Raw genomic sequence first — 25,120 nt, 5'->3', positions numbered from 1 at the left:
TGCAACTTTTCACCATTTCGTTTATTATGACACGCTCCATCATTATCATATTGCCTTGCATGATCATGTAGTTGACATAGTATTTGTGGCAAAGCCACCGTTCATAATTTTTCATACATGTTACTCTTGAATCATTGCACATCCCGATACATCATCGGAGACATTCACATAGAGTCATATTTTGTAATTCTTAAGTTATAAGTAAATAAAAATGTGATGATCTTCATTATTAGAGTATTGTCCCATCGAACATATAAACCATGCTAGAGTACCCGCCATTCCAGGGGCACTTCTCGCGCGAGACGTTTTTCACCGCAGGATGAGTTTACCACAATACTTTTTTGGCTGCTAGCAGCTGGTCAACCGTTGGCTTTTTCTCACATGGAACGTATAAAGGACGCTAGGCTACCCACTATTCTGGTGCCTTTACATCGCGCGCACGATGCTCGACCGATTCACCTCGCTGGCAACTTCTCATCCCGCTGTAAAAAATCCAGCCGCTCGTTCTTATATACATTGCTCTTTTCTGCTCAGGTGGATGACCGGTGGGCCTCTATTCCTTGCGGGCCAGCTTCACAGTGTGCATCTGGTGTGTGGGTCGCGTGCCTCTTCGGTGAAAAGCCTGCGGGGCGTGCCCTGGCCCCTGGACACCAATCGCTTTCGCCCTCGAGCCCCGTGTTCTCCTCGAGTTCCCCTTGGCCTCTCACCTCCTCCATCCACGGCCGGTCGTGAGAGAGAGCCGTCGGAAGCAGGGGCCAGATCAAGAAGGAGGGTGTTGGCGACCTAGGTGCAGGCCGCCGGCGTGGGTCTGGCGGGCGTGGCGGCCGGCGGGGTTCTGGCGGGCTTGGCGGCCGACGGCGATCTGGCGGGCGTGGCTGGAGCTAGAAGGGCAGCAGTAGCCTGTGGGGTGGCCACCGGACCGACAGCGACTTCAATGGAGGGGAACGGTCCGGCAGGCGCATGCAGGCGGGAGAAACTGGGGGCGCTCGTCGGTTGGGAAGATGGCGACCACTTGAGCTTCTCGATCTGGACAGGGCCACTACAGCACAAGCAAGGGGTGGGCGCGAGCAACTCTATGGAGCCACACACGTCTACAGGTAGCAGCCATGCCCCTCCTCCTCCCCTTCGCTTCTCCCCTTCTCCTCCTTGATTTTCCGGTTCTCTGATAACTTGTTTTGATTTCTCAAATTTTGGTTTTGTGAAGAGTAGAAGAAAGTGTTTGTTTGAACCTTGTGGTCTGACAGAGCAATAATGTTGGTCATGTGAACAGAGGATGGTCTTCATGCCTCTGTATGACTAGCTGTCAATAAGTGTGAACAATCTTGTCATCTATGCCTTGGTCCTGTCATCACTGTTATTCATGCCTCTGTTTTACTTGCAGCCCATACATAGATGACAGGCCTGCAAGGAAAGGAGCAGAAGAAAACATGGTGAGCATGCAGAGATGTTAATAACCAGAATTGTGCATTTACATGAAAGGTAACCACCAGATGATGGTATTATCCACCTGAGATTGCTGGAGTAAGGACACCATCACCGATCACTATGCTAGCGCCACAGCGAACTACTACAAGAAGTCCAGTTTTGACTGTTTTGTGCCTCTCTAGGAACCTTCTTAGCCAGGGTGAAGATCCATGCTGAGCTGCGAACCCATTTCTGTAGTATGTAGATAACTCCTTGACCGTTGCATGTTGATTCGGAAGCAAGCTAAGCTTTGCATGCCTGCAGAGGAGCGAATATAGAGCAAATGGTCCACCTACAAAAGTGTCAGCAGCCGCTTATTTGTCCACCTATTGAGCAATGATATAGAAGATGTGCGTGTGTAGTCCAGTATGTAAGCAAACTGATTAAATAATCGGTTTAGAAAATTAGTAAATCAGCCATTACCATTCACCTCGTCAGAAAACATAGATGTTTTAAATGCAGGCACACCACATACATTAGGATTTATAATAGATAGCATTTTTTAACTTCTCATTATAGCCTCAAGACGGCTAAGAAAAGTGATTATGCATGTCTTACAAACAAATGGACATTTGTCTTGTGGTTATAAGATACACCCTGCCATAGATATTACCTGCAATCATATGCAGTTGAGTTACAAACTCGGAGCTCCTGGATAATAAAAAGGGGTGCTTGATTAGTACATTTGCACATCGATTTTGTATGAGAAAATTTTGTCCTGTGTACTTATTCTAAACACGCCGAGTTCAGGAATCTAATGATGCTTTGCAGTTAATCCTCTCAAATTAAATACAGTCAAATCTGACAATTTAATAGCTTGGCTGTTTGTTTCCAGGAAGTAACGATCAAAGAAGAAGAGTTAGATGCTGCTTTGATGGTAAACATATGCTTTATTCTGGGAAGCATATGTTCTTGGTGCTTAATAGCTTTGCATTAACCTTCAAGGTTTGCCTTCCCAATTTTATCTCATCGTCTTTGATCCAGTTAGTGCCCAGCTTCTTCTGCTCTTGGTGAAATATCAATAGATGGAAGTCAGCCTAGGCATATGTGTACTAATTTAGGATATTTCGAGTTTGGGGTTAGTTCATAGTAGAGCTTGCTTTGCACTATGTATCTACCCGCCTTCAACACTATGGTCTGTCTGCTGGGATGTTTTGACAAGCACACTATACTCCCCTGGGAAGTTTTTTTGCTCTGCTTTGAGCGCATGTTGAATTCTGAGTGACTTCATTGAGCATATCAGGAGATTGATAGATAGTGCGAGAGCTGGTAAGATTATTAGGAAGTTAAATAATTTTACAGCATTAATCTGAATCTCATACTCACACATGAATGGTGTCGGTTCCTAACATTTAGCATTTCTACGATTTGCCCTTTTTAACTATATCCAAAATGCAGAGAAGCGAGTTTTATTTTCCAGGAGCTCTTATGTTGCAGCTGATACTATTTTATTCCCTTCATCATTTATGAGGTCAGTACTAATTTCACTTCCTCCCTCTTCTATGATTAATCCACCATGCCGATATGCTTCATGACGACCATGCTTTTGCCATCCCTCACCCTCTCAGGTTAGAATTACCCCCCTCTCATTTGCTCATGTGTGTCTGCTCAGTTTGATAAAAAAATGTCTACTAAGAAAAATTTCTAATGTATATTTCAGTCAACAACAAAGAATGTGCCTAATGTGTGTGATGACCTAAAAAAATGTGTGTGTGTGTTTGCTCAAAGAACAATATATGCTCATGTGTGTCAGTCAGCAATTGCTCTGTTATCTGAAACCTAATGCTAAACTGGACACCAACTAATGCAGATAAATCGAGAGCAACACCAGCCTAAACTTCATCTGATCTCGAAAAAAGGGAATATAAACCAGCTAGACCATCTACCCAGGCCATCATCTTCTTATTTTTCACGCCTTGGATAGTATATCTTGAAATGGTACTGTTCATGCCAAATTTATTTATTTATTTTAACCTTATGGATGCAAATATTTTTTGATATATTAGTGGTCAAAGTTATAATGTTTAATTAATACATCTAGCGCTGATACATATTCACCACATATGAATTACTTATTTGACTGTTTAGCTAAATGCATTGTTGTTTGCATTTTGAGAAGGGTGATGTTCTGATTTGTGCTGATATTCATCTTTCTTTCTTTCTAAAGATATTCGAGAAAGAAGATAGTAGGACAAGGCTAAAGGGGAACTATGGTTAAAAGCTTTCTTTCTTTTGTTGTGACCTGTCTTACCTGGTTCTGCTTGATATGTTACTAAGCCGGGATCATGTAGTAACTATATTTAATTAAAATTTAGGTCAGTGGGAGCCTCTCCCACTGTCTTTCACTGGTCAAAAAAAGCTTGGATCGTGTAATCTTCTAACCTTCACTAATCTTTCATGCATAAGCAGAGTTGCGTCCACAGTGGAGGCGCAAATCAAGAAGGTTGACTGAGGAGATGAGGTTGGGTGCCGAGCACATGGCAGGATGAAGGTGCAGGCCTGTGTTTTTTTGGATGGCAGCGGCATACTACTTCAATGAATAAGATATCATGCCTTTGTTTTTTTGCTCTGCTTCGCTTTTTAAAAGAAATATAAATAAGATATCATAAACTGATATCATGCCTTTGTTTTGGCCTATAAACCTACCATACAATGTAATATATAATGCTATGTATGATCATCATACACAAATATCTATTTCCTTGTGTTTCAGAGATTCTATGATCGGTCTATAAATATTGTTACTTGCATGGTTTGAGTGTTTGGTCCACTCTCGCCTTTTGCGCCATTGGCATAATAGGTATTCTCATGAAACTTTGTTATCCCTTGATTATAAAAGTCAAATCGAGTTTATATCCATATTTGTTTCTCGATTATTCATCCTTCAGTTGGATTAAAGTTTTTCTATTGTTTGCAAGTGAAACTTACTTGATGTACCTTTGGTATGCTGATATATAATAACTCGATGTACCTTTGGTATGCTGATATCTGATAGCAAAGTAATTCAGAATGCAGGTACTCCCCCTCTCCCCTTTGTGCCCTCTCTCTTCTCCAACCCCTCTTTCCTGTTACACACAGCCATTGGGGCAGCATACCATATGAATCCAAAGTTAATCACGTGCTTCTTGCCCCTCTCTCTCTCTCCCTCTCTTCACATGTACTCTCGTGGATTTAGTCAGATTTGATTTATTCTTGTTTCCTTTCCAGATTTAATTTCATCCTTGTTTCCAAGCTCTTCCTATTCATAATCTATTAATTAATGACTTGTACATACGTATTTTATCATGTCTACTAATAATCTCATCACATTACAGTTCATACATCAGTTTATTTTATCTTGTTTCCTTCAAGTACGTATTTAGGCTGTTCATTTTCCCTTTTTCAGATGTATGCCATGTATGTGTAGCCATGGTTCTGAAACACCACCATTCCTTCTCTTCCTATCAATTTTCTTTGATTCAGTTATTTGACTAAATGATAATATATGCCCCAGGGTTAATTAGTACCTAAAATGCTACCTTTGGTTTGTGAAAAAGATCTAGAGTGGCTTCTGCAGCTCCTGTTATGTTTCATTGATTCAGTCATGTAGTAGGATAGTTCCACTGGATTTTACTAAATGGTTTTGTAGCTTTACTTAGTGAAAATGCCTCAATTGGTTTCTGCAACATTGCTTGTCTGTTGGCAGCTGGAGCATACTTGGTACATGAGCCTTGCCGTGAGTGGTGGTGCAATGGTGACCTCGACGAGCAGGGCAATGGCCAGACACGAGTAAGGCACCAAAGATGACTGGAAGCACTCAAAAAAGTTTACCACGCTGGAGCTATGTCAGGTACCTACTGTTCTTTTGTGTTGTGTGGTTTCTATTTCCCGCCAGAAACTCATTCCATAATCAATTTGCAGGTTGTACGAGGGCAGTTAATGAATATACTTGCGACCCTTTTACTCTCAGGTAAATCACTAATTATTACATGCTCTTTCATAGTTGAAGTACCTACCAAAGGTAGTTATTTTATCCTTCTAACACGAGCAATGAACATTTTTTGCCATTAATTGTGGTCACATTATTGCTTCTTGGTTAAAAAAATCAGTAGAGGGTTGTAGCTATTTGGAGTGCATAATTATTAAGTACAGAGCAAGGATTCCAATTGGTCATACATGAAGTGATACTCTTGCAAGAGCTATGCAATTAAAGTTCATTTAATTATAGTTTCACCACACTATGAAAAGGGTACAACCTACCAATCTTGAGAGCATTAATGTAACAACTTTTTGTAGCTTAGAAATCCAATGGAAACTAATAAGGTAAATTTGCTCCTTTCTTGCAGACTTGCAGTTCTGTTTTATTCATTACCCTGCTGCAAGCTCTTGGGTGTATACTGTATATAAGTAAATTGTCTTTGCTTCTTGGTCCAAGGGACAAAATTGCTGAATGATTTTGGCATCTCCTGATTTTCCTTCTCCATGGTTTGCCATGTTCTGTGGTCTGAATTTAGTTTTTTTTCTTTGTCTAAATTCTGTGCAAATTCATGGAACCCACACTGTTTGCAAGTTCGGTTTGCCTTTTCCTTTAAAGATTTGTACTGCTCTATTTTTTTTAATTGTCGAGGCAACAAAATACCCCTTATGTCATGTATGCTTCTTTGATAGCAGTTTATTAAGTGCTTATACTCTCTGATATAAGTACTCTAATTATAATAGTAGCAATCTAAATTTATTATTGGCTTGAAAATAAAATATTTGTGAGGATAGAAAGGAAATATCATCTTCACTCTGCATTTCTTATAGATGTACCTAGGAGAAATGCAGAATTAAGAAGAGCTATTTTCAGAACACCACTATATATATGCGGAACTCAGAACTCTTTTTGAAGATGGATGGATGAACTTGATCCCTGTCCATCTCTGCTTTTTGTCGGTACATGATTGTGCACCTCCTATGCCTACTTAATTGTGTGTTCATTTTGTTAATCAAGAAGCATATGATTTTATGGCTGGGTACGTTGAAAAAATATAAAACCTTTCTTCTTTTGGATAATCTATTTCCCTTTCACTAATGTTTGTTACTTGCCTACACATCTATGCATACTATTCACTACTGCTACCAATCCCATGCTTGTTTGTTCAGATACTTGAATGGTGGAACATGGCTTTTGTTCGATGGCGATTTTCCATTCTTTGTATGTGTTGCATTCTTTTGTCCAAAAATAGAGATGTACTTTCTGCAAGAAGAAAATGCTAAGTCTTTTACTAGCAAAGATGTCGATCTTGCACATTTAGCTCTCTACGCACAGTCTCACTATCATCTTGTGTAGTTTATTTATAGCGGTTGAATACAGAATTTTAGCCCTCCTATTTTAGAGTATGAATCGGAATCTAAATCAGCAATTGTAAAAATGATCAGTAATTGTGCTTACTTTTCAGACTCTCCTCCTTTTCTCGCTGCTGAACCCCTGCCACCATCATGTCCAGACTGGCTGTCTCCATGGTTGTGGCGCCAAGGTCACCGCATCTTACATCCTGATGCATGTAAGACAATATGATTAAGCTCCCTGTATTTTGTTAATTTCTGGTCTTACTAGCGTATATATTCATTTCTATTTTGTGATGGGGCCTTGATGTATTACGTACAAGGTGTGTTAGGTTGAAGCATGAGGCTGGAATACAAGGTGTGTTAGGTTGAAGCATGAGGCTGGAATGGGTCTTGTGCTAGGACTAGCGTTTACTTTAGTCAAACCAAAATACTTCTAAAATTGCAGCTGCACTTGTTGGTCTGATGTACATGAGAAGCCCCAATTTTGTTGGCAATAGATGCATGGTTTCTCAGTAATTAAAATAACTTAATTTTTTATATAATGTATGGTAGTCATGTGTCTGATGTTCTTCGTGTATCGGATTCCAAGAGTTTTAGGATGGGCGGTACGGTTCCCATGTTTGATGTTTTTTACTTTCGCAAAATTGGTCGATGCTGATGAGAATGGCACCGGTGGTCTTCGACAATTATATTTTTTATGTATATAATGTTCCCAATTTTATTGTTTTACTCTCTTTGGTTCAATAAGATTAAGATACATACTTTGCCTTGTGCTGAATCTGATGTCATTCAGATTCTAGGATTTTTAGGATGGGTTGCAAGTTTCTCTTGTTGGACGTTTTCTTTGTTTCTTAATTTTTTTGTGATAAGATGGGTGATTCTGTTTCTACCTCAAACTTGCCTTTCTATGTTTCAGTTTCAAGAAGACATTATTTGATGTTAGATGGCCATTATGTTCGTTCCATGTGGACAGAGGACTAATGGTACTCTTCCATGAAGAGAAGCAAGTGGATCAGTTTGTAGTAGTAGATATCAATGTTTTCTCATACTGATGATTCTGAAGTAATTAGATTGAGAAAATTGCTTTATTCCCCAATTTCTCTCTGAAACCTTTGCCTTGTCCATAGTCATACCTAAATGAGTTACTTTATTTCCTATAGCTCTATTACTTTTTTCCCTAGAACCTGTCTTTTTAGTCCCCTTTACAATACCATGATCAGGAGGCAAGAAAAATGTGTGAATGGAATAAGAACTGTATATAGTTATTGATAAGCATCTTCCAGTATCTAACATATAAAGCCTCCTAGAGTACCCGCCATTCAGGAGGCCTTCCCGTGCGCATCATTCCTATCCGTTCGATCTCCTTTGACTTTGGCTCCTGGTCGTTCGATCATTTGACTGGTGGTAATTTTTGGTCACTGTGTAATTATTTTCTTGGCCTATGACTGGTGGGCTCAGCCCTCACATGTATTGGCTGGGTCAGTTGTTCCCGTGTCTGCGAGGGATTAGGCAGCCACTCCGCGCCCGCCCCATGCTCGACTAGGCAGCCACTCCGCGCCCGCCCCATGCTCGACGTGCACATCCTGAGCCCCGCGCTCCCTTGGCTCTCTCCTCTCCCTCCTTGTCTCCAACCCTAAACATTTTCCCTCTCCACCCCACAGCCGCTTCACCTAGCTCCTCGTCCCCTTCACTCAGTCCATCCCTCATCATCTCAGATCTAGCGGATCTGAGGCGTGCGGGTGCGGAGGCGAGTTTCTCCGGCAGCGGCGGCGGTGACCTGCAGTCAAAGGGCGGTGGCGGCGCTCGATTTGATCTGCAGGAAAGATAGAACATGAGGAGAGAGAAGGAAGGAGAGGAGGAATGCCACCATGGGCGAGCAGGGGCAACATGGTCTTCGTGGTGGGCATGGAGGAGCAGAGGAGGATGGAGGTGGGTGGTGGGAGCAGAGTAGCAGGAGTTCCAGGTCTAGGCGACGCTCGTGGAGTGGAGAAGCTCGTCGTCCAGCATCACCACCCCCAATCTAGGTAGCTCCCCACCCCCTCCTCCCCTAGTTATTATATCCCAGTTCGCTGATTCTGTGATTTTGATTTCTCAATTTGTGTTTTTTCAGATCTGAGATCTGAGATAGAAATGAAAAGAAATAGTCTTGCGCTGCGTTTGGATGTCCGTACTGGAGAGCTCTGTATTGAATTGGACTGAAATTCCAATTCGGTGAGGAAACTGAAATGGCACGAATACAAATTCGCTTGTTTGGTTGTTCGCTGAATTGACCCTTGAAATGCCTCTTGAGGTTTCAATACCAAATCATGTTTGGATGACAAACTTTGGAATTGCATAACTACATTACCATGAAGATTATACCTTGTTCTACATGACTCAAAACTGAAATCTATTCACATGTGACTATAATTGAATGAATATATAGCAGTAAAAAAAATTCTGGAATAAATCACAAGACAAATGGACACACAACAACCATCTTGTTAACACATTTTAGCTTTAAATACAAATGGCGACGCTGAAGAAAATTATCTAGCACAAACAGAAACCTATGGGAAACATCTTCAATCATGCATACACACAAATCACACACGAAAGAGATGCACACATCAAACAATGATGGAGAAGAAGGTGCTGGATAGGACAAATTGGGCCAACGGGTGGGGGCGGGCGGATGGGGATGGGATTGGATGGTGGTCGCAGCCGCCGCCGGACGGGGTGGTGGTCGCCGTCGGGCATCCTCTCGTCCATTTGCCGACCGGGATGGGGATGGAGACCGGTCTCCATGGTGGTCGTCGCTGTAGATGGAGACCAAGAGCAGAGTGATGCAGGAGGGGGCTGAGAAATCAGGACCGGGATGGGGAGGAAAGGAAGAGACGGTGGAGGAACAGATCTGCACCGCCACTGAACGCTGTGGTGGGCCGCCGCACTAGTAGCTAGGTCGCCCCGAGATCCCCTGTCGTCTCGCTTCTTTTCTTTTTCTGGTGGCTGGTGTCAAAGGGGTTAGTTTTGTGGGAGATGAGCAATTCAGAGGAAAACGGAGCGGGAGCCCTCCGAATCGTGGGAGGGAGCTTTACGTGGGAGGCAAAACAACTTGGAATTGGCCCGATATTTCCAATACGAATTCGGCGTCCAGCCAAACACCCGTATTGAGGTGAGATGATTACCAATTCGTTTTCCTGGGTTTGAATGGAGACATCCAAACGCAGTGTTGTGGAATTTCATATCTGAGATAGAAAAGAAGAGAAAGATCTTGTGGAAGAGCTTGACGAAAAAGAAAGGGGTGAATCTTCTCTTTCTCCCATTCATGTTTGTTTCTGCATTTTCATTTTTATGTTATATATGGTTTGCTCAATCCCTATTTGTTGCTCCCCTCCCCCTCCTCCTCCCCCCAGTTATTATATCCCAGTTCTCTGATTTTGTAATTTTGATTTCTCAATTTGTGTTTTTTCAGATCTGAGATAGAAAAGAAGAGAAATAATCTTGTGGAATTTCATATCTGAGATAGAAAGGAAGAGAAAGATTCTTGTGGAAGAGCTTGACGAAAAAGAAAGGGGTGAATCATCTCTTTCTCCCATTCATGTTTTTTTTTCTGCATTTTCATTTTTATGTTATATATGGTTTGCTCAAACCGTATTTATATTCAACTTCTTCGAACCATCTATTTTTCTTGCACTAGAATATTGCAAAGGGAAAATTTATTTACAAAGCTTGTCATTTTGATCTTGTGTAGGCAGCACAACTGTACACCACCATGAACAGGTTGTTTCATCGCTACAACTCATATAGCAAGCTATGCCAGTATGGCAATATCTGATAGTACGGCTTCTCACGTTTCCAGGGGCAACACTCACATTTCCCCTCCAAAATTCAACATTTTCATATTTTGAGGAGCTTCAGTACGTTTGCTCACCGAGGAACTAGAAGTTTTTTTGTGTACTGCATGATTGAGGAAGTGCTATTGCAGATCAAAGGTGAGCCTATTCTATTTTCTTTCTTCAAGCTCAGGTGAAGGTTTATCTCCTCTTCACTAATGTTAAATCTTTATCACCACATTGATTAGTTGGTAGAAGCATCTGCTGGGAATCAAGTGTTACATGGCTGTGGGTGACAAGGTATGCTAAGGCCATCTGCTTTATTGTGACTTAAGAGACTACAATACTCTAGGGTATCCTAAGGTTTTATTTCAATTATACAATGAGCATGGGTCCCACAACATACTCAAATAGTTAGAAAATCTGGAGCACCTCTTAATTTGTTCGCTAGCAGTATGAATCAGAGCTGGGTACTTTTAGCTGTTGTGGGATGAGAATATACATATAATTGTTGGTGCTTTTGTGTTCATTTATACTAAGAAGACTAGGCTCGTAAGAGTTCGATTTACCTGGGTTTTTTGGATTTTTTTACTGCCTCTAACGATTTACGCGTGTTACCAATGACGCACGAGAACTACTTACGTGTGGACGTAACGATCTTCTCCGTTCTTTCTAGAGTGTTCGTGACCTCCATCTCTTTGACCGCCCACCGCTTTGACTGGGCTATCTCCGTCTCTCCCGAAAATTCTGGTTCAATCTCGTGTCGTGGCTCTACCAATCTATGTGCGTATAAAAAGCCCCCCGTGGCGTGGGTCTCTCCAGTCACGACTGTGCCCAAACCGCTCCTCACCAATAGACCCATCCCTCCTGATGCTGCCCTCCAGCCTCCACCAGAGATATCATGGCGCGCTACGTCGCCGCTCCGGCTGGCCGGCCGAGAGGTGCGTGCAGGCTACAACATGAATCAGGAGAGCAGCGTACCATCGCCTCCTCATGGATCTTCCTCGTCTCCGACTCCCTGGCCTGAAGGCAGGATAAACAGCGGTGGCCTTTGTGTGGTCCAAGGGGGCAAACCTGTAGTTGGTGGCGAATAGCTCGCTGCCCTGCTGCTCTTCATCCTAATCGGCTCCCCTTGTCCTTCCCCAGGTTCGCTGTAACACCCACGATGCGGCTATATCTCCCACGTGTCGGAGCACGACTTAGAGGCATAACCGCATAATAGACATGTCATAAGAGGGGTAATCTTTACACATTCCATGTACTGAATAAGAAAGGGATAAAGAGTTGGCTTACAATTGCCACTTCACACAATACATAAATATAGCATTACATCATCCAGAATACAATCAAGGTCCGACTACGGAACCAAAATAAAGAAAGACCACCTCTAATGCTAGATCCCCGATCGTCCCGACTGGGCTCCACTACTGAACAACTTGAACGAAACAACACAATCTTTATCAAGCTCCCACTCGATCTGGGTTGCGTCACCTGCACTGGTATCATCGGCACCTCAAACTGTTGGAAGTATCTGTGAGTCACGGGGACTCAACAATCCCACACCCTCGCGATCAAGACTATTTAAGCTTATGAGTAAAAAAAGGTAGTGAGGTGGAGCTGCAGCAAGCACTAGCATATATGATGGCTAACTTACGCAAATGAGAGCGAGAAGAGAAGCAAAGCACGGTCGTGAACTAGAAGTGATCAAGAAGTGATCCTGAAACTACTTACGTTTAAATATAACTCCAAAACCGTGTTCACTTCCCGGACTCCGCCGGAAAGAGACCATCACGGCTACACACACGGTTGATGCATTTTAAATTAAGTTAAGTGTCAAGTTTTCTACAACCGGACATTAACAAATTCCCATCTGCCCATAACCGCGGGCACGGCTTTCGAAAGTTCAAAACCCTGCAGGGGTGTCCCAACTTAGCCCATCACAAGCGCTCACGGTCAACGAAGGATATTCCTTCTCCCAGAAAGACCCGATCAGACTCGAAATCCCGGTTACAAGACATGTCGACAATTGTAAAACAAGACCAGTAAGACCGCCCGATGCGCCGACATCCTGATAAGAGCTGCACATATCTCGTTCTCAGGGCAACACCGGATGAGCAATCCGTACAACTAAAACCAGCCCTCAAGTTTCCCCGAGGTGGCGCTGCAAGGGGCTCTAGTTCGGACCAACACTTAGACAAGCACTAACCCGGAGGGGTGTTAAAATAAAGATGACCCTTAAGTCTGCAGAACCCAAGGAAAGGTGATAGGTTGTTAGTGCAAATGTAAAACCAAGGTTGGGCCTTGCTGGAGGAGTTTTATTCAAAGCAAACAGTCAAGGGATTCCCATAACACCCAACCGCGTAAGGAACGCAAAATTAAGGAACATAACATCAGTATGACGGAAACTAGGGCGGCAAGAGTGGAACAAAACACCAGGCATAAGGCCGAGCCTTCCAACCTTTACCAAGTATATAGATACATTAAAGTAAACAAGATATAATAGTAATGATATCCCAACAATATCCATGTTCCAACATGGAACAAACTTTATCTTCACCTGCAACTAACAACGCTATAAGAGGGGCTGAGCAAAGCGGTAACATAGTCAAACAACGGTTTGGTAGGACAAGATGGGTTAGAGGCTTGACATGGCAATATGGAAGGCATGATATAGCAAGTGGTAGGTATTGCGGCATAGCAATAGAGCGAGCAACTAGCAAGCAAAGATAGAAGTGATTTCAAGGGTATGGTCATCTTGCCTGCAAAGTTCTCAGCGAAGACGAATGCTTGATCCTCGTAAACGTACTCAACGGGTTCCTCGATCACGAACTCGTCTCCCGGCTCTACCAAAGGCAAGAACACAAGCAAGGAAAACAACAAATCAACCACGGTGCAATGCGCAAGTAATATGATGCAAAACATGACATGATATGCGGGATGTAATATGCAATGCATATGCGTGCTCCGGAAGAAAAAGATTAAACCAGGCCTCAACTTGGCAAACCAAGTGCGCCGCTGGAAAGATGAGATGATTTCGGTCGAAATCGATATAAAGATCACCGAAATCGGATGCACGGTTTGCAAATGTAAAGCAAAGCAATAATGGCACAAATCTACGATTAACAGTACGATGCCATAGAATGCAACAAGAAACTAACCTACTGCACTCCAACATAGCAACAAAGTACATGACAGTGATCTACTCAAGATGCTTGACAAAAGATGAACACTGAGCTACAGCTAAATCACACAATAGCAGGTTCAAATAAGCATGGCAAAAGTGCAAAAGATATCAGCTTCACAGACTTACTGAAAATACTAACATGTCAGGAATTAACATCAAGAAGCAATGTTTAGAGCAAGATAACAACATGCTACAGAAACATATCATAGCAAAACAAGACATGACATGAATCTACTCAAAGCATATAACAAAAGTCCCTTACTGACCATAAGACAAAAATGATCAGAAGATAAGATGGCACCCATGTAAACATAGCAAGTTTCGTTAACACATTCAGACTTAGCAGAAAACTGGTCATGGCAAAAACAGAGTTATGAAGGCATGTTTGCGAGCTCGATACACTCAACACAAGGCATTGCATGACAAGCTAAGCATACTACCAGCAAGAAGACATGTTCATGAAGCTAAGCAAAGCAAGAACAAACTCATAGCATGCATGGATCAACTACAACAATCTTGGCAAAATTGATTAACACGTAAACAATCTGCCAGAAACATTTTATAGCAAAAGTAGAGCAAGATTGAGTCATGCTAGGGCACTCCATAAATGCAAACAGGAACATTGATGGATAGAGAACAACCATATGTCAAAATCATCCTTACTGAACATACTCAAAAGAAGCATGGATCTCACTGTAGCAACATGAATACATGGCATAAAAATAACAGCAGGGAAATGACTTAGTGAAATTCTAAGTCCCTGAAATCAGCAACATCACGAGAGCTACTTTGCATGCTTGTGCTAGTCACCACATCGATCATAAAAATACATGGCATACACCCCTATAAAGATTACATGACATAGCCCAAAACACATGTAGAGCTCAAGTCCATATGCAGCACACAATAATCATGGCAAAAATGACAAATACTCATAAACTGATAAGAAACAGAGACTAACATTTTATAACACTCTTGCAACCGTCATCAGGGCATCAAGATGGACTCAAACAAGCATGATGCAATGGAATGAAATGAAAAGCACATCATGATGAACATTTCGATATCTCATGCATGCAAAACGGAGCTACGGTGATGAAGTTATGATGCGATGAACATGGCCTAAAAACATCACAGATGTGGGGACTTAGAGAAAATCAACCTCTGAAAAAGTCAGCGGGGCGAGGTCGTGTGGGACGAGGAGATCCGGGACGCAGCGGGGTTGTTTGGTTCGTTGAAGTGGTGGATCTGGTCCACCTTTTCTAGATCCACCAGAGAGAGAACTCCGGCGAGCTTGGGGCGGTCACCGGCGAGATTCCGACGAGGAGGAGGCCGGCGAGCAAAGCGGCAGCGGCGAGCTGGAGTCGGCGGGCACGCGGGCTTGCAGTCGGCGGCGAAGGCTCGGGCGGCACACTCTGGCGAGGACGGAGCCGGGCGGCGGCGGAGCCGCGAAGGGCGGGTCTTCGCAGTTGGCGGCTGCGGCGACCGGCGACCTCGGGCGCGGGGCGGCGCTAGGAGCGGAAGGCGCGGGCGGCGGCTTCGAGAGACAGGCGGGGCTCGGGCCCGCGGGGGCCGGCGACGGGCCTTGGCGGGCCGCGCGGTGGGAAGGCTCCGGCGACACGTGGCGGTCCCTGAGTAGGCGCAGGAGGCAGCGGACGTGGGAGTTGGATCTAGGGTTCATCTGCGTGAAATTTCGGGGATGCACACATATATATAGGTAGAGGGAGCTAGGAGAGTCCAAATGAGGAGCGGTTTTCGGCCACGCGATCGTGATCGAACGATTGACAGGATGGAGGGGGTTTGGATGGGTTATGGGCCACTTTGGAGGGGTGTTGGGCTGCAACACACACGAGACCTTTACGGTTACCCGGTTAATCGTTGAAGTATCAAACGAACTCCAAATGGCACGAAACTTGACAGGCGGTCTACCGGTAGTGAACCAAGGCCGCTTGGCAAATCTCGGTCCAATTCGAGAACGTTTAACACCCGCACACGAAAAGAGACAAAAGGAGGGCGCCGGAGGACATAGGAGTGTCGGATTGCAAAACGGACAACGGGAAAAATGCTCGGATGCATGAGACGAATATGCATGCAAATGCGATGCACATGATGGCATGATATGAAATGCATGACACGCAAACAAAAGACAAGGTATAACAGCGAATAACTGGAAGACACCTGACGCAACGGTCTCGGGGCGTTGCATTCGCCCCGGCCGCCGGTCCCCTCCATCTACCCCATGGCCGATGTTAAAGAAATAAACACATGATGTGTTGAATAGCTGACATATAGAGGAAATGCTACAACTTTGATTGTTGCAGTACTACATTATTTTTAGGTATTTTATTGTTCCTTTTGTGATAGTTTTCTCTCTCCTATGAAAGTAAAATGAATCATTTTTAATTCTTTGAACAAGGTTGCCCTCTCCTATAAAAGTAAAATGAATCATTTTTAATTCTTTGAACAAGGTTGCCAAAAGTAGGGCGCTCAGCCGTTGAGGCATTATCACATTTTTAAGAAGCTTCGCAAAATCTGCTCTTATACTAAAGAAATCTAATGTAGGTTTGTTGGCCTTATTGGGTACTGATATGCTGAACACATGATATTAAATATACAGTGAAGTGGGTATGTTTATACTATCTACACAGGATTGCCATTTTTTGAACTGTTGCTGGGATCATCATGAATTGGGATGCATTATGATAATAAGATATTAGGTATTGATATGTGATCTGTATGTCACACTTGACTTCATCATCGTTTTCAGATGTATTCTTTAGGCATACACTAATGTGGTAGCTTGGGTCATATTCTGTAGCTAATTTAGTCACCACAATATGCGGGTCCCCCCCCCCCCCCCCCCCCCCCCCCCCCCCCGACTTTTCACTTGGCATTTCACATGATAAGCACTACATTCTATTTATTTATGGCCCAAAACTTATTTGTGGATAGCCACAAGTGAGGTCTTGAGTTTTTGAGTATCATAGAAGTACCATGTTCCTTTTGCGGCGATAGATCAACATTTGACCTTTTTTAGCTATTATAGGAAGACTAAGATGCACAAAATCAACCTGTGTTAGGCCAATGGTCCTTTCCAAATGTGAAATCTTGCATGCGTTATTTATCAATTCCAAAAGGTGATGGTTGTGTTATTACGTTAGAAAAGAGGTACTTGTACAATTTTGCTACTGATTTTGACTAAGGGTTTTTCGGCTCTCATCTCTATATATGGATATGCTTTTTTCAGGTTAGTGGTTTAGGAGTTCCTGCCAAGACTGGCTTTTGGAATTTATCCTCGCTTCATCAGTTGGGATTTCTGTACAAAACTAAGATAATTTATTTTGGTGCTTGCGATGAGTATTAGACTGAGGGGTGATGCACACATACTTTACCCAGTGTATCTGTTCATGTATGTTGTTAATTGACTAATTAGACAAAAAAACCTCTATCTGTATGGTGTTTGTGATGATGCTATCAATTCACCAAACACTAAAATACCGGGTTGTGCTTTTCAAATCTAGCAAATTAATTCTCTATTGCTTGTCCAAATAGAGGTATTAGATCTATTCTGTGCCATGAGTCTTACTGTCAAAAAATTATATAAGCCGCGCTAGATGATTATAGGTAGCTCATATCAAGAACTTTGTTTAGCAGCACACTGCCTAATGCCATCTTCTGAGGAAGCTGGACATGCAAAAATTGACAGTGTTGGACATTTCTCTCTGTAGCAATGAATAAACTCATTTTATTACTGTATAGCCATGGTGGCAATCTTTTTCGGATAACAAGAAACAATTTGCTTCTCATCAGAGATAATATTGCAGTCTATCAGAAAAAATGTTAGCTATTTAATTAAACAGAAAACTCTGTCACTCATAGCAACAGATGATAAACTATCAGTCTACCTGATAGAAAAGCAAAATTGCCACATTATTTAGAACATTTCTCTAATTTTGAGATGGCCTACTACTAACATGTTTAGAATTTTGCCATGTGTTAGATAATATGGCAAACTTGTATAAGAAATCAGGGATACACATGGCAACCTTTAACCAATTTGTCCTATAAAAATTTGCCATACATCGGTCAAGCTCCACATCGGGCATGTACAAATGGAAACAAACAAAGTTTACTAGGATTCTCGATTGGGGATGAGTAGACACTGGAGCACATACACAATAAAAGGATTGCTAAAAAAATTTGCAATCTGCGGGACGCTGGATGGCAAATGAAAATAAAAGGAAGCAACATAAGATGGGACGAGGAGGCAAACCTTGTAGTGTAGGGGCATCTGGCTGTTCCCAAGGCCCTTGCGCTTGGTGTGGTCGCCGTGATGGCGCCCGTGACGCTCCGGCCCAGCGCGCACATGAACGAGTCGCTACCGCCGCCTGAGGATATGGTGGTTGTTCCCAGCGAGGAGCAACAGCAGCTCCCGCCAAGGCGCCAGCTAACCAACCGGATGTGCTCGCTCGGCCCGAAATTTCCAATTACAGCGCCCAGGATAGCAGCTTGGCTCGCCGTGCACCCCGGCCTTGCTCGCCCCGGAGCGTGGCCACCGATTCGTCGCCTCGCCAGTACAAGTACCCAGAGGGCGACCACATGCTCCTCTGTGAGTTCAAGAACAAGGCGGCTCTGATATTCTTCGACGAGGACCTCCTTGCACAGGCGCGCGCTGTCGGCCGCTGATGCCGAGCAACCTACACGCGCCTAGCCCTGCCGCCGCACGTCGAATCGAGACCACCCATGGCTGCCACTGGTCCTCCGCGGCCGCCGTTGTCGCTTTGAGTGGAAGGTGGACGAGCTGCGCGTAGCTTGAGCAGGTCGGGCTCTGGGGATGCGTGCTGCCGTCGGACGCCGGAAGCAGCTGTCCCACGCTGCAAGACCCGCCATGGCCGCCGCGAGCAGATCGGTGTCGCTGCCACATCTCCTCTGACTCTCAGTCACCCGAATCCCCTTGTTAGAGTCTAAAGCAAAATGGAGCTCTCCCGTTCGTTTGGATTCTGGACCGTTCGATCGTTTTCCTGATGCGATTCCGGCCGTCGGATCTCGGGCTCGGCTCACGTGAGGCGTCGGATATTTACCAGATCGTTGCGAGCCGTTGGATAAAATTCCAATTGCAACAGAAGGTAAATACCGTGCCCTCACCGGGGCATCTGTGTCATTTCGCGTACCAGCTATAAAATGACCGCGGCTTCCTACGATGAAAACCTGCCTCCTCTCTCACTCGCTCCTGCAGCCGCCTCCCTCCCTCCCTCCCACACAGGTGGCTCCCACCAACCACGGCGACGGCGGCAGCGGCCATGGAGGAGGGCGCAGACCAGCAGCGCCGGCGATGGCGTCCGTGGCAGCTACGCAATGAACCCTGGACCATTTTTATTTGTATTTAAAGGTGTTGCTTATTTATGCTCAAGTGGTGTTCGTGCTAGGGCGATGATGATTACCTTGGCTGGAATTAGTGTGCCTTTGAGCAATCGAGGCACCTATGTGTCAAGTTGGATCCTCCCTCTTGTCTTTAGAATCCTTTTTGATCATGTGATACTTGTTGTTGTCCTTGGATGGTCATTCTTGTTGAGTGATAACTAGGGTAGCTGTATTGTATAAACAGATTGATCTGGTGAGAAGAGATGATGGGGGTAGGTTATATGATCGAGGAAAGGTGAATCTGAGCCCATTATGCAATAAAACTGCAGCTACCTCCCCTAATGTGTGTAGTATTGAAGGCATAAAATAACTTTTCATGTCTTGCTACTTTAAAATTCCAAAGAGATTCATTCTTCCTTTGTTGGTTACTTAACCATGATTTTTGTTTTGCTTTGGTTCTGGTTGAGATACTAAAGGTTGTTTATATATGAAAAGAACAAACACTTGGTAGTTTTGTATGCCTCAACTGTTGCTTAGGATCCAGTGTTGTAGTGCTTTGCCTAATTGCAAATAACTTTAATCAATAATAGTGATTCTTTCCTTCTGATTTGAACTGAGAGAGAACCACTGATTCTTGATCTTAAGGTGACACCATTTTTCTATGCCTCATGCTCATGCTTCTCTATGTTCCCTTTTAAAAATTCTTGCTTGCATTTTGGGTTGGTTTCTGCTCTATGTTCCCTTTTAGCGTTTCTTTCTGTTGTTGCTGCACTCCCTTTTGGACGTTCATTTTTTATGCCCAAGATCTTGCAAATTGTGCCTGTGCCGAGCTTGCTTTAGAGTAGGGGCTGCAGAGACGTCGAGGACCTCAAGGTGAGACACGTTCGATTAAAGACGCGGGACTCCTCTCCCCGTAAATCTCGCGCTGCTTCTGCTCACCATCCTTCTCTCTGACTGCTGTAGGTCACCGATGTTGTGGAGCTGGACGAGGTTTCCGGGCAGTTCATCGACCGCCTGTTCTTCCTGGAGAAGGTGAGCAATCGTCATCGATCCATCAAGCTAGCTCTTCTTCATGCATGGAGATTGATTGCAGGCATTCCTTTTTCTGCTGGTTACAAATTCCAGGTCTAGAGATGATTTACTCTGCCAGGCGGTAGCACTCGAAGCACACAGGCTGAACCTCAACAACAACCCCTACTTTTCTGGGCCCTAATGTAAGATCAATCACGCCTATTACTTCAAGCTAGAGTGTACTCTGAAGTAATATGAAGTCTGTAGATTTGATAGCTCTGGATCATCATCATGCATGTGGGTGCTGTGTTGATACATGCTCTCGGCATGCATATGTTGTTGTTCATTCTGAAACAGACCTGAACTTAACTTTAAGTCAACTTCATCCATGGCAGGTTGCAACGGCCGTGACGGCATCGAGGCTCGGGCGTGTGGCCGTCGACGTGGAGCAGGCAGAGGAGTGACTACTACCCCAATGGCAGCCTCTTCTCCCTTGTCCACGGTAAGTGCCTCTTCTCCATTGCTGGTTGCTTTGCTCCTTTTATGTTGCTGTACACTGAAATGAAATATATGCACTAAAATGGAATGAATATACTCCAATTTGAAAAGGAGTATATAGGTGTTGAGCCGTGCCATGAATAATAATGCAATAATCCTCTGTTCTCTTTTTCTTTTGCAATCCATCACTGCATTATTATTCATGCCACCGTCCTCTACTCGGGAGACACTCTGTTTCGGATGCTCTGTTTTTATATTGTTCCTTCTAGTTTCTGTTGCAGTACTCAGCCCAAATATGTTGTGTGTGTGTGTGTGTATATATATTCTTTGTACTTCCCTTGATTATTTTAGTGAGCGGAGTTGTGATCTGTAATGCCAATTTTGCATTTCTTTTGTTAGCGGAATCGTGGTCTGTAATGCCAATAGGCAAGGAATCTTTTTGTTTTATGCATCAATGTGTCGGTACCATGTATTTGATTTTGTCTTGGTACACACATGGCTTGATCATGTGAATGATCAATGCCAGTCACATTATGGTAGTTCTTTTACAAGCAACAGAATTTAGCTAATCCCTCCTACTGTATAGAGGCTGCCTCAACATATTGCCTCTTTAGTTTCCAGTCTCCTACTGTTACGGTTTAATTTCCTTGGAGTTTCTTTGTGATAGTCTAACGGGCAGTCATTATTTCTTTATGCATGAAAGCACAAATTGTGAAGGAAATAAAATGCATGTTCTGTTTACTCTCTCTTTCCCCGCCTCTGATATGTCCAATAAACTGTTGGGTTCACTTGAAGGCAAGGATGTTATTAATTTACTCTTGCAGGAATTTTTATAGAAAATATATAGTTTTACTTAACGACGAGGCTCACCCTCGGATTTCTGTTATCATAAATCAGTATCCTATAGGAGATAGAAAGTATATAGCAATTTTTTTAGTTTTCGCGATGTTTGTGTCTTTCATGTTCAGTTGGTCTATTAGTGCAGTGCTTATTGAACTTCTGTTGGAAAGGAGGCCAGTAAGAAGATGTCACCATACATCTCAGTGCCACTGATTTTTTGCTCGGGTACACTATTTTTGACTGTAACATTCTGAACAATAATTTGAATTTGTCTAATTTAACATTCAGTATACATAGTGTTTTATGTTTTTCACCACCGAAATCCATGGTACTAAGTAATTTAATTAATCTATTAACATCTGACATACTTCATATATTAGGCAAATGCAACCTATGCCTTAGCTATTTGATATATTAAACCTCCCTACCATATTCAGAACTGGCATGATGCAGAACTCGCATGGCGTACCCTGTTTCTGGATGACTATTGATGACTATTGATGTTTCTGGATGATTTCAGTTCGGTTGGTGCCGTGGCGGAGGGTTGTCTTGTGGTTTGACCAGAGAGGGAGCACACCAAAGAAGCGATCTCGTCCCCATTGGTCAGGTACCCTTCATCTTTCTCTCGTTCGACCTCTCCCAGAAAGTTATATAGGCAGCGTAAGCTAATTTTGTTTCCCGGGTGTTGTATAGGATACTACGGTTAAAGATTGTTCTCATTTATATTGATGTTGCTGATTATCAAATCAATGGTTGTTATCTAGAGTGCTTCTCCTTCAGATTTGACGTACTATTTCTTCTAGCTTATACTATATATGATTTCTTTCCACGGTTTTAACTAATTATGGATATGTATCAAATTATGTTATTTTGGCATCAACAAAATACTCACCTAGCATTTATTCTGCTATATGGAAACAATCGGTGCATATTTCTTTTTGATCTGAACTCAGACATAATTCTGCTATATGTAAACAATCATTGGTTCTTTCTTTTCTATCTAAACTGAGAAATAACTCTAATCAGTTGTTTTTTTATTTACTGTCCAAGTATCATTCTTACCTAAAACTTGTGCCAAAAATGGACATTGACCTCTAGGATGGCCTCACTGAAACTGACATACCCTCCCTCCTACTCTTCAGACTTCTACAACTATATGTATTACTCATGTTTGTTGCTTTCCCAATGAAACATACCACATGCCCAGCAAAAAAACAAAGTCCATCCTACTGCCCGCAGGACTTTAGTCTTTAAAGACTAAATGCATGGGTCGCATGTAAGCTGGTTTTTAAAATCGTTTCCTATAACATCTACAGAATTTATCAGTGTTTAAGTAGCATACGTGCTCTTCTCCGCAGCTATCGACTTTTGTTGAGAATCTCGAAAGACACGCTTCAATATTATGCCTCTTATAAGCGAGAAGCCTGAATTTGTGCCCTCTTTTGGTAGATGCAGTATGTAATAACGAATCACGCCGACCTCTGTCTAAATGCATGGAACTTGGTGTTGAGTTATCTGAATTGCTGCCCAGGATTCAGTTTGTACTTTATTTACCTATAATATGGTATGTAATGACAAGGAAGTTGAGGACTCGGTATGGATGTTGTTTAACTATATATTTGTTGGCGACTGTTTCTTAAATAGTTAGCTGGTCCCTGCAGGGTAATTTGTTGAGCCTTTTGATGCTCTCTTCGATTTTCGATCCATTCTTTGTGTCTGATTAAACTTACCAATGTTGCTACCAAATACTTATGTACATGGCAACTCTAATAGAGTTTTAACTATCTAATTTTTCATAAGACTGGATCAGGTGCAATGTTAAACAACTGTAAATTTAATTGGTAAACACAACTACATTATGCTATGTTCTATATTTGCAATGCTTTAATGATTCTATTAGCAGGTTGGATATTACTATACCCGACAGCGGTGCTGCTGGGTGCGGCAAGCCGCACTTCCTATCTAGTGGATAAGAGATGGGTAGGGGTTGGGCGAGTGGGTGAGGGACTGAGGGGAGCTGCATAGAAAATGGGCGTCCGTGTGGTTGGTTCTAAGTCGCGAACACACTTTCACGTGCCCAACCACACGGACGTGCATTGCCTTTAGATGAAGCATCGTGCATTGCCTTTAGATGAACCATCGACAGCAATGAAGGTCGTATCTAAATATCATCTAGCATTCCAGGGACTACTAATCAAGCTCAGTAATAGGATGAAACCTTCCTCTGTTTTTCGGGGATGTTATCTCTGCTGCTTTTGAACAGCTACCATCTATGCTTTTACCTATATAACCTCTGCTGTTGTTCCTCATAAAACTATTAATATGCATAATGCCACCCTTATCTATAATTATCTGTTTTTACTACTTTTTCTGTTCCAAACATCGAGTACTCACCAGCAACAACAAATATGCTAAGAAAGGAAGAGGCATGCCCTACCTGGCAGGGTCCACCTTCCACCCAAGGGATATAGCACTATCATTTAGCATAGACTGTTCCAGGAGAAACAGTAATCATGAACAGAGATAGTAACCAACAGTAAGTACTCATTATTTCGATCTATGACTGAGTTTTCCTATCACCACTCTTACAATACTTGGCTTGCTGCCGGCCTTTGCGCCATTGGCGCAACGGATCATCTAGTGTGAGAAAAGGATGATGGAGACTATGATTCCCCCACAAGTCGGGATGAGACTCCGGACGAAAAAAAAGAAAATGCTCAAATAAAAAAAATAAAAAATGAGAGAAAAAGAGAAGGGGCAATGATACTATCCTTTTCCACACTCGTGCTTCAAAGTAGCACCATGATCTTCATGATAGAGAGTCTCCTATTTTGTCACTTTCATATACTAGTGGAAATTTTTCATTATTGAACTTGACTTGTATATTCCAATGATGGGCTTCCTCAAAATGCCTTAGGTCTTCATGAGCAAGCGAGTTGGATGCACACCCACTTAGTTTCTTTTTGAGATTTCATATACTTATAGCTCTAGTGCATCCGTTGCATGGCAATCCCTACTCACTCACATTAATATCTCACTAATGCAGGATGCTGCTAACGTGACACTACAATCAAAGACCCTTCGAGAAACTGTGTGCGATGCAATAATCGCAAATGGTGGTGTATGAAAACCGTAAAAAAGGTGAAAACATTTGCGATGGAGGATGCATCAAACACGGTTCAGATTTTAGTTGCGTGTGTGATGAAGGGCATACGTTCAGTTCAATTAACTATTTGCGATGAGGAGGAACAAAAGAAACGGGCAGCCAGATGAAAACATGTGCGATATATAGCATACGGTTCACTCAGATGAACTGTTTGTGGTTAGGCAACACAAAAGAAACGGGCATCCAAATGAAGGTGTGTGCGATATACATCATAGAGTTCACTCGGATGAACTTTTTGTGATTAGGCAACACAAAAGAAACGGTCAGCCAGATCAAGGTGTGCGATATACGGCATGCGGTTCACTCGGATGAACTGTTTGCGTTGACACAAGGGAACATAAACGGTTCAACTTAACAAGACGTGTGTGTTGTGCGATGGGATTGCATGCGGTTCACTCGGCCCTTGTCGTCAGTGTGTGACCTTTGTGGCAACCGTTCGCTCCCCAGGCGCTTCTTCGTGTACTATGGCAA

The 25,120-nt window shown here is 43.1% G+C and overlaps 1 protein-coding gene across 50 annotated transcripts; it reads left to right on the top strand.

Annotated features, from left to right (window-relative positions):
* Positions 1–265: 265 nt before the first annotated feature.
* LOC125542008 (uncharacterized) lies at positions 266–23,143 on the top strand. Of its 50 annotated transcripts, XR_015604212.1 has the most exons (19): positions 1,002–1,097; positions 1,382–1,430; positions 2,300–3,032; positions 3,275–3,402; positions 3,874–3,955; positions 4,178–5,293; positions 5,365–5,413; positions 6,885–6,989; positions 7,691–8,283; positions 8,318–8,798; positions 8,885–8,985; positions 10,229–10,536; positions 10,616–10,748; positions 10,838–10,889; positions 17,021–20,007; positions 20,098–20,166; positions 20,260–20,348; positions 20,541–20,647; positions 22,004–23,143. XR_015604212.1 is itself a non-coding variant. In XM_087525723.1 (15 exons), exons 1-4 carry the CDS (start codon positions 961–963, stop codon positions 3,386–3,388), a joined length of 429 nt encoding a protein of 142 aa, XP_087381849.1. In that variant the 5' UTR covers positions 315–960; the 3' UTR covers positions 3,389–3,779; positions 3,874–3,955; positions 5,150–5,293; positions 5,365–5,413; positions 6,885–6,989; positions 7,691–8,283; positions 8,318–8,798; positions 8,885–8,985; positions 10,229–10,536; positions 10,616–10,748; positions 10,838–10,889; positions 17,021–17,309. The 50 variants fall into 50 exon arrangements, 29 of the variants coding, with proteins under 29 accessions (XP_087381831.1, XP_087381849.1, XP_087381840.1 ...); XR_015604219.1 differs by lacking the exon at positions 3,275–3,402 and adding an exon at positions 1,210–1,290 and having other exon boundaries at positions 266–1,097; positions 2,281–2,409; positions 3,874–5,293; XR_015604214.1 differs by lacking the exon at positions 3,275–3,402 and adding an exon at positions 1,210–1,290 and having other exon boundaries at positions 267–1,097; positions 2,281–2,409; positions 3,632–5,293.
* Positions 23,144–25,120: the final 1,977 nt, after the last annotated feature.

This window comes from Triticum urartu, chromosome 5A (genome assembly GCF_056163025.1).
Source record: "Triticum urartu cultivar PI428250 chromosome 5A, HENAU_Tu73, whole genome shotgun sequence".
NCBI classification, from domain to species: domain Eukaryota; kingdom Viridiplantae; phylum Streptophyta; class Magnoliopsida; order Poales; family Poaceae; genus Triticum; species Triticum urartu.
Note: the sequence above shows the minus strand (reverse complement) of the source record. Positions and strands in the feature narration are given on the sequence as shown.

What these genes read in the sequence shown, in the direction of transcription:
- LOC125542008 (XM_087525705.1), top strand. Translation starts at nt 961, where the DNA reads ATGCAGGCGGGAGAAACTGGGGGCGCTCGTCGGTTGGGAAGATGGCGA. An exon ending in AAGGAGCAGAAGAAAACATG is followed by an intron (nt 1,431 to 2,280) that starts GTGAGCATGCAG and finishes ACAATTTAATAG; the next exon opens with CTTGGCTGTTTGTTTCCAGG. An exon ending in GCTTTGCATTAACCTTCAAG is followed by an intron (nt 2,410 to 3,274) that starts GTTTGCCTTCCC and finishes CAACTAATGCAG; the next exon opens with ATAAATCGAGAGCAACACCA.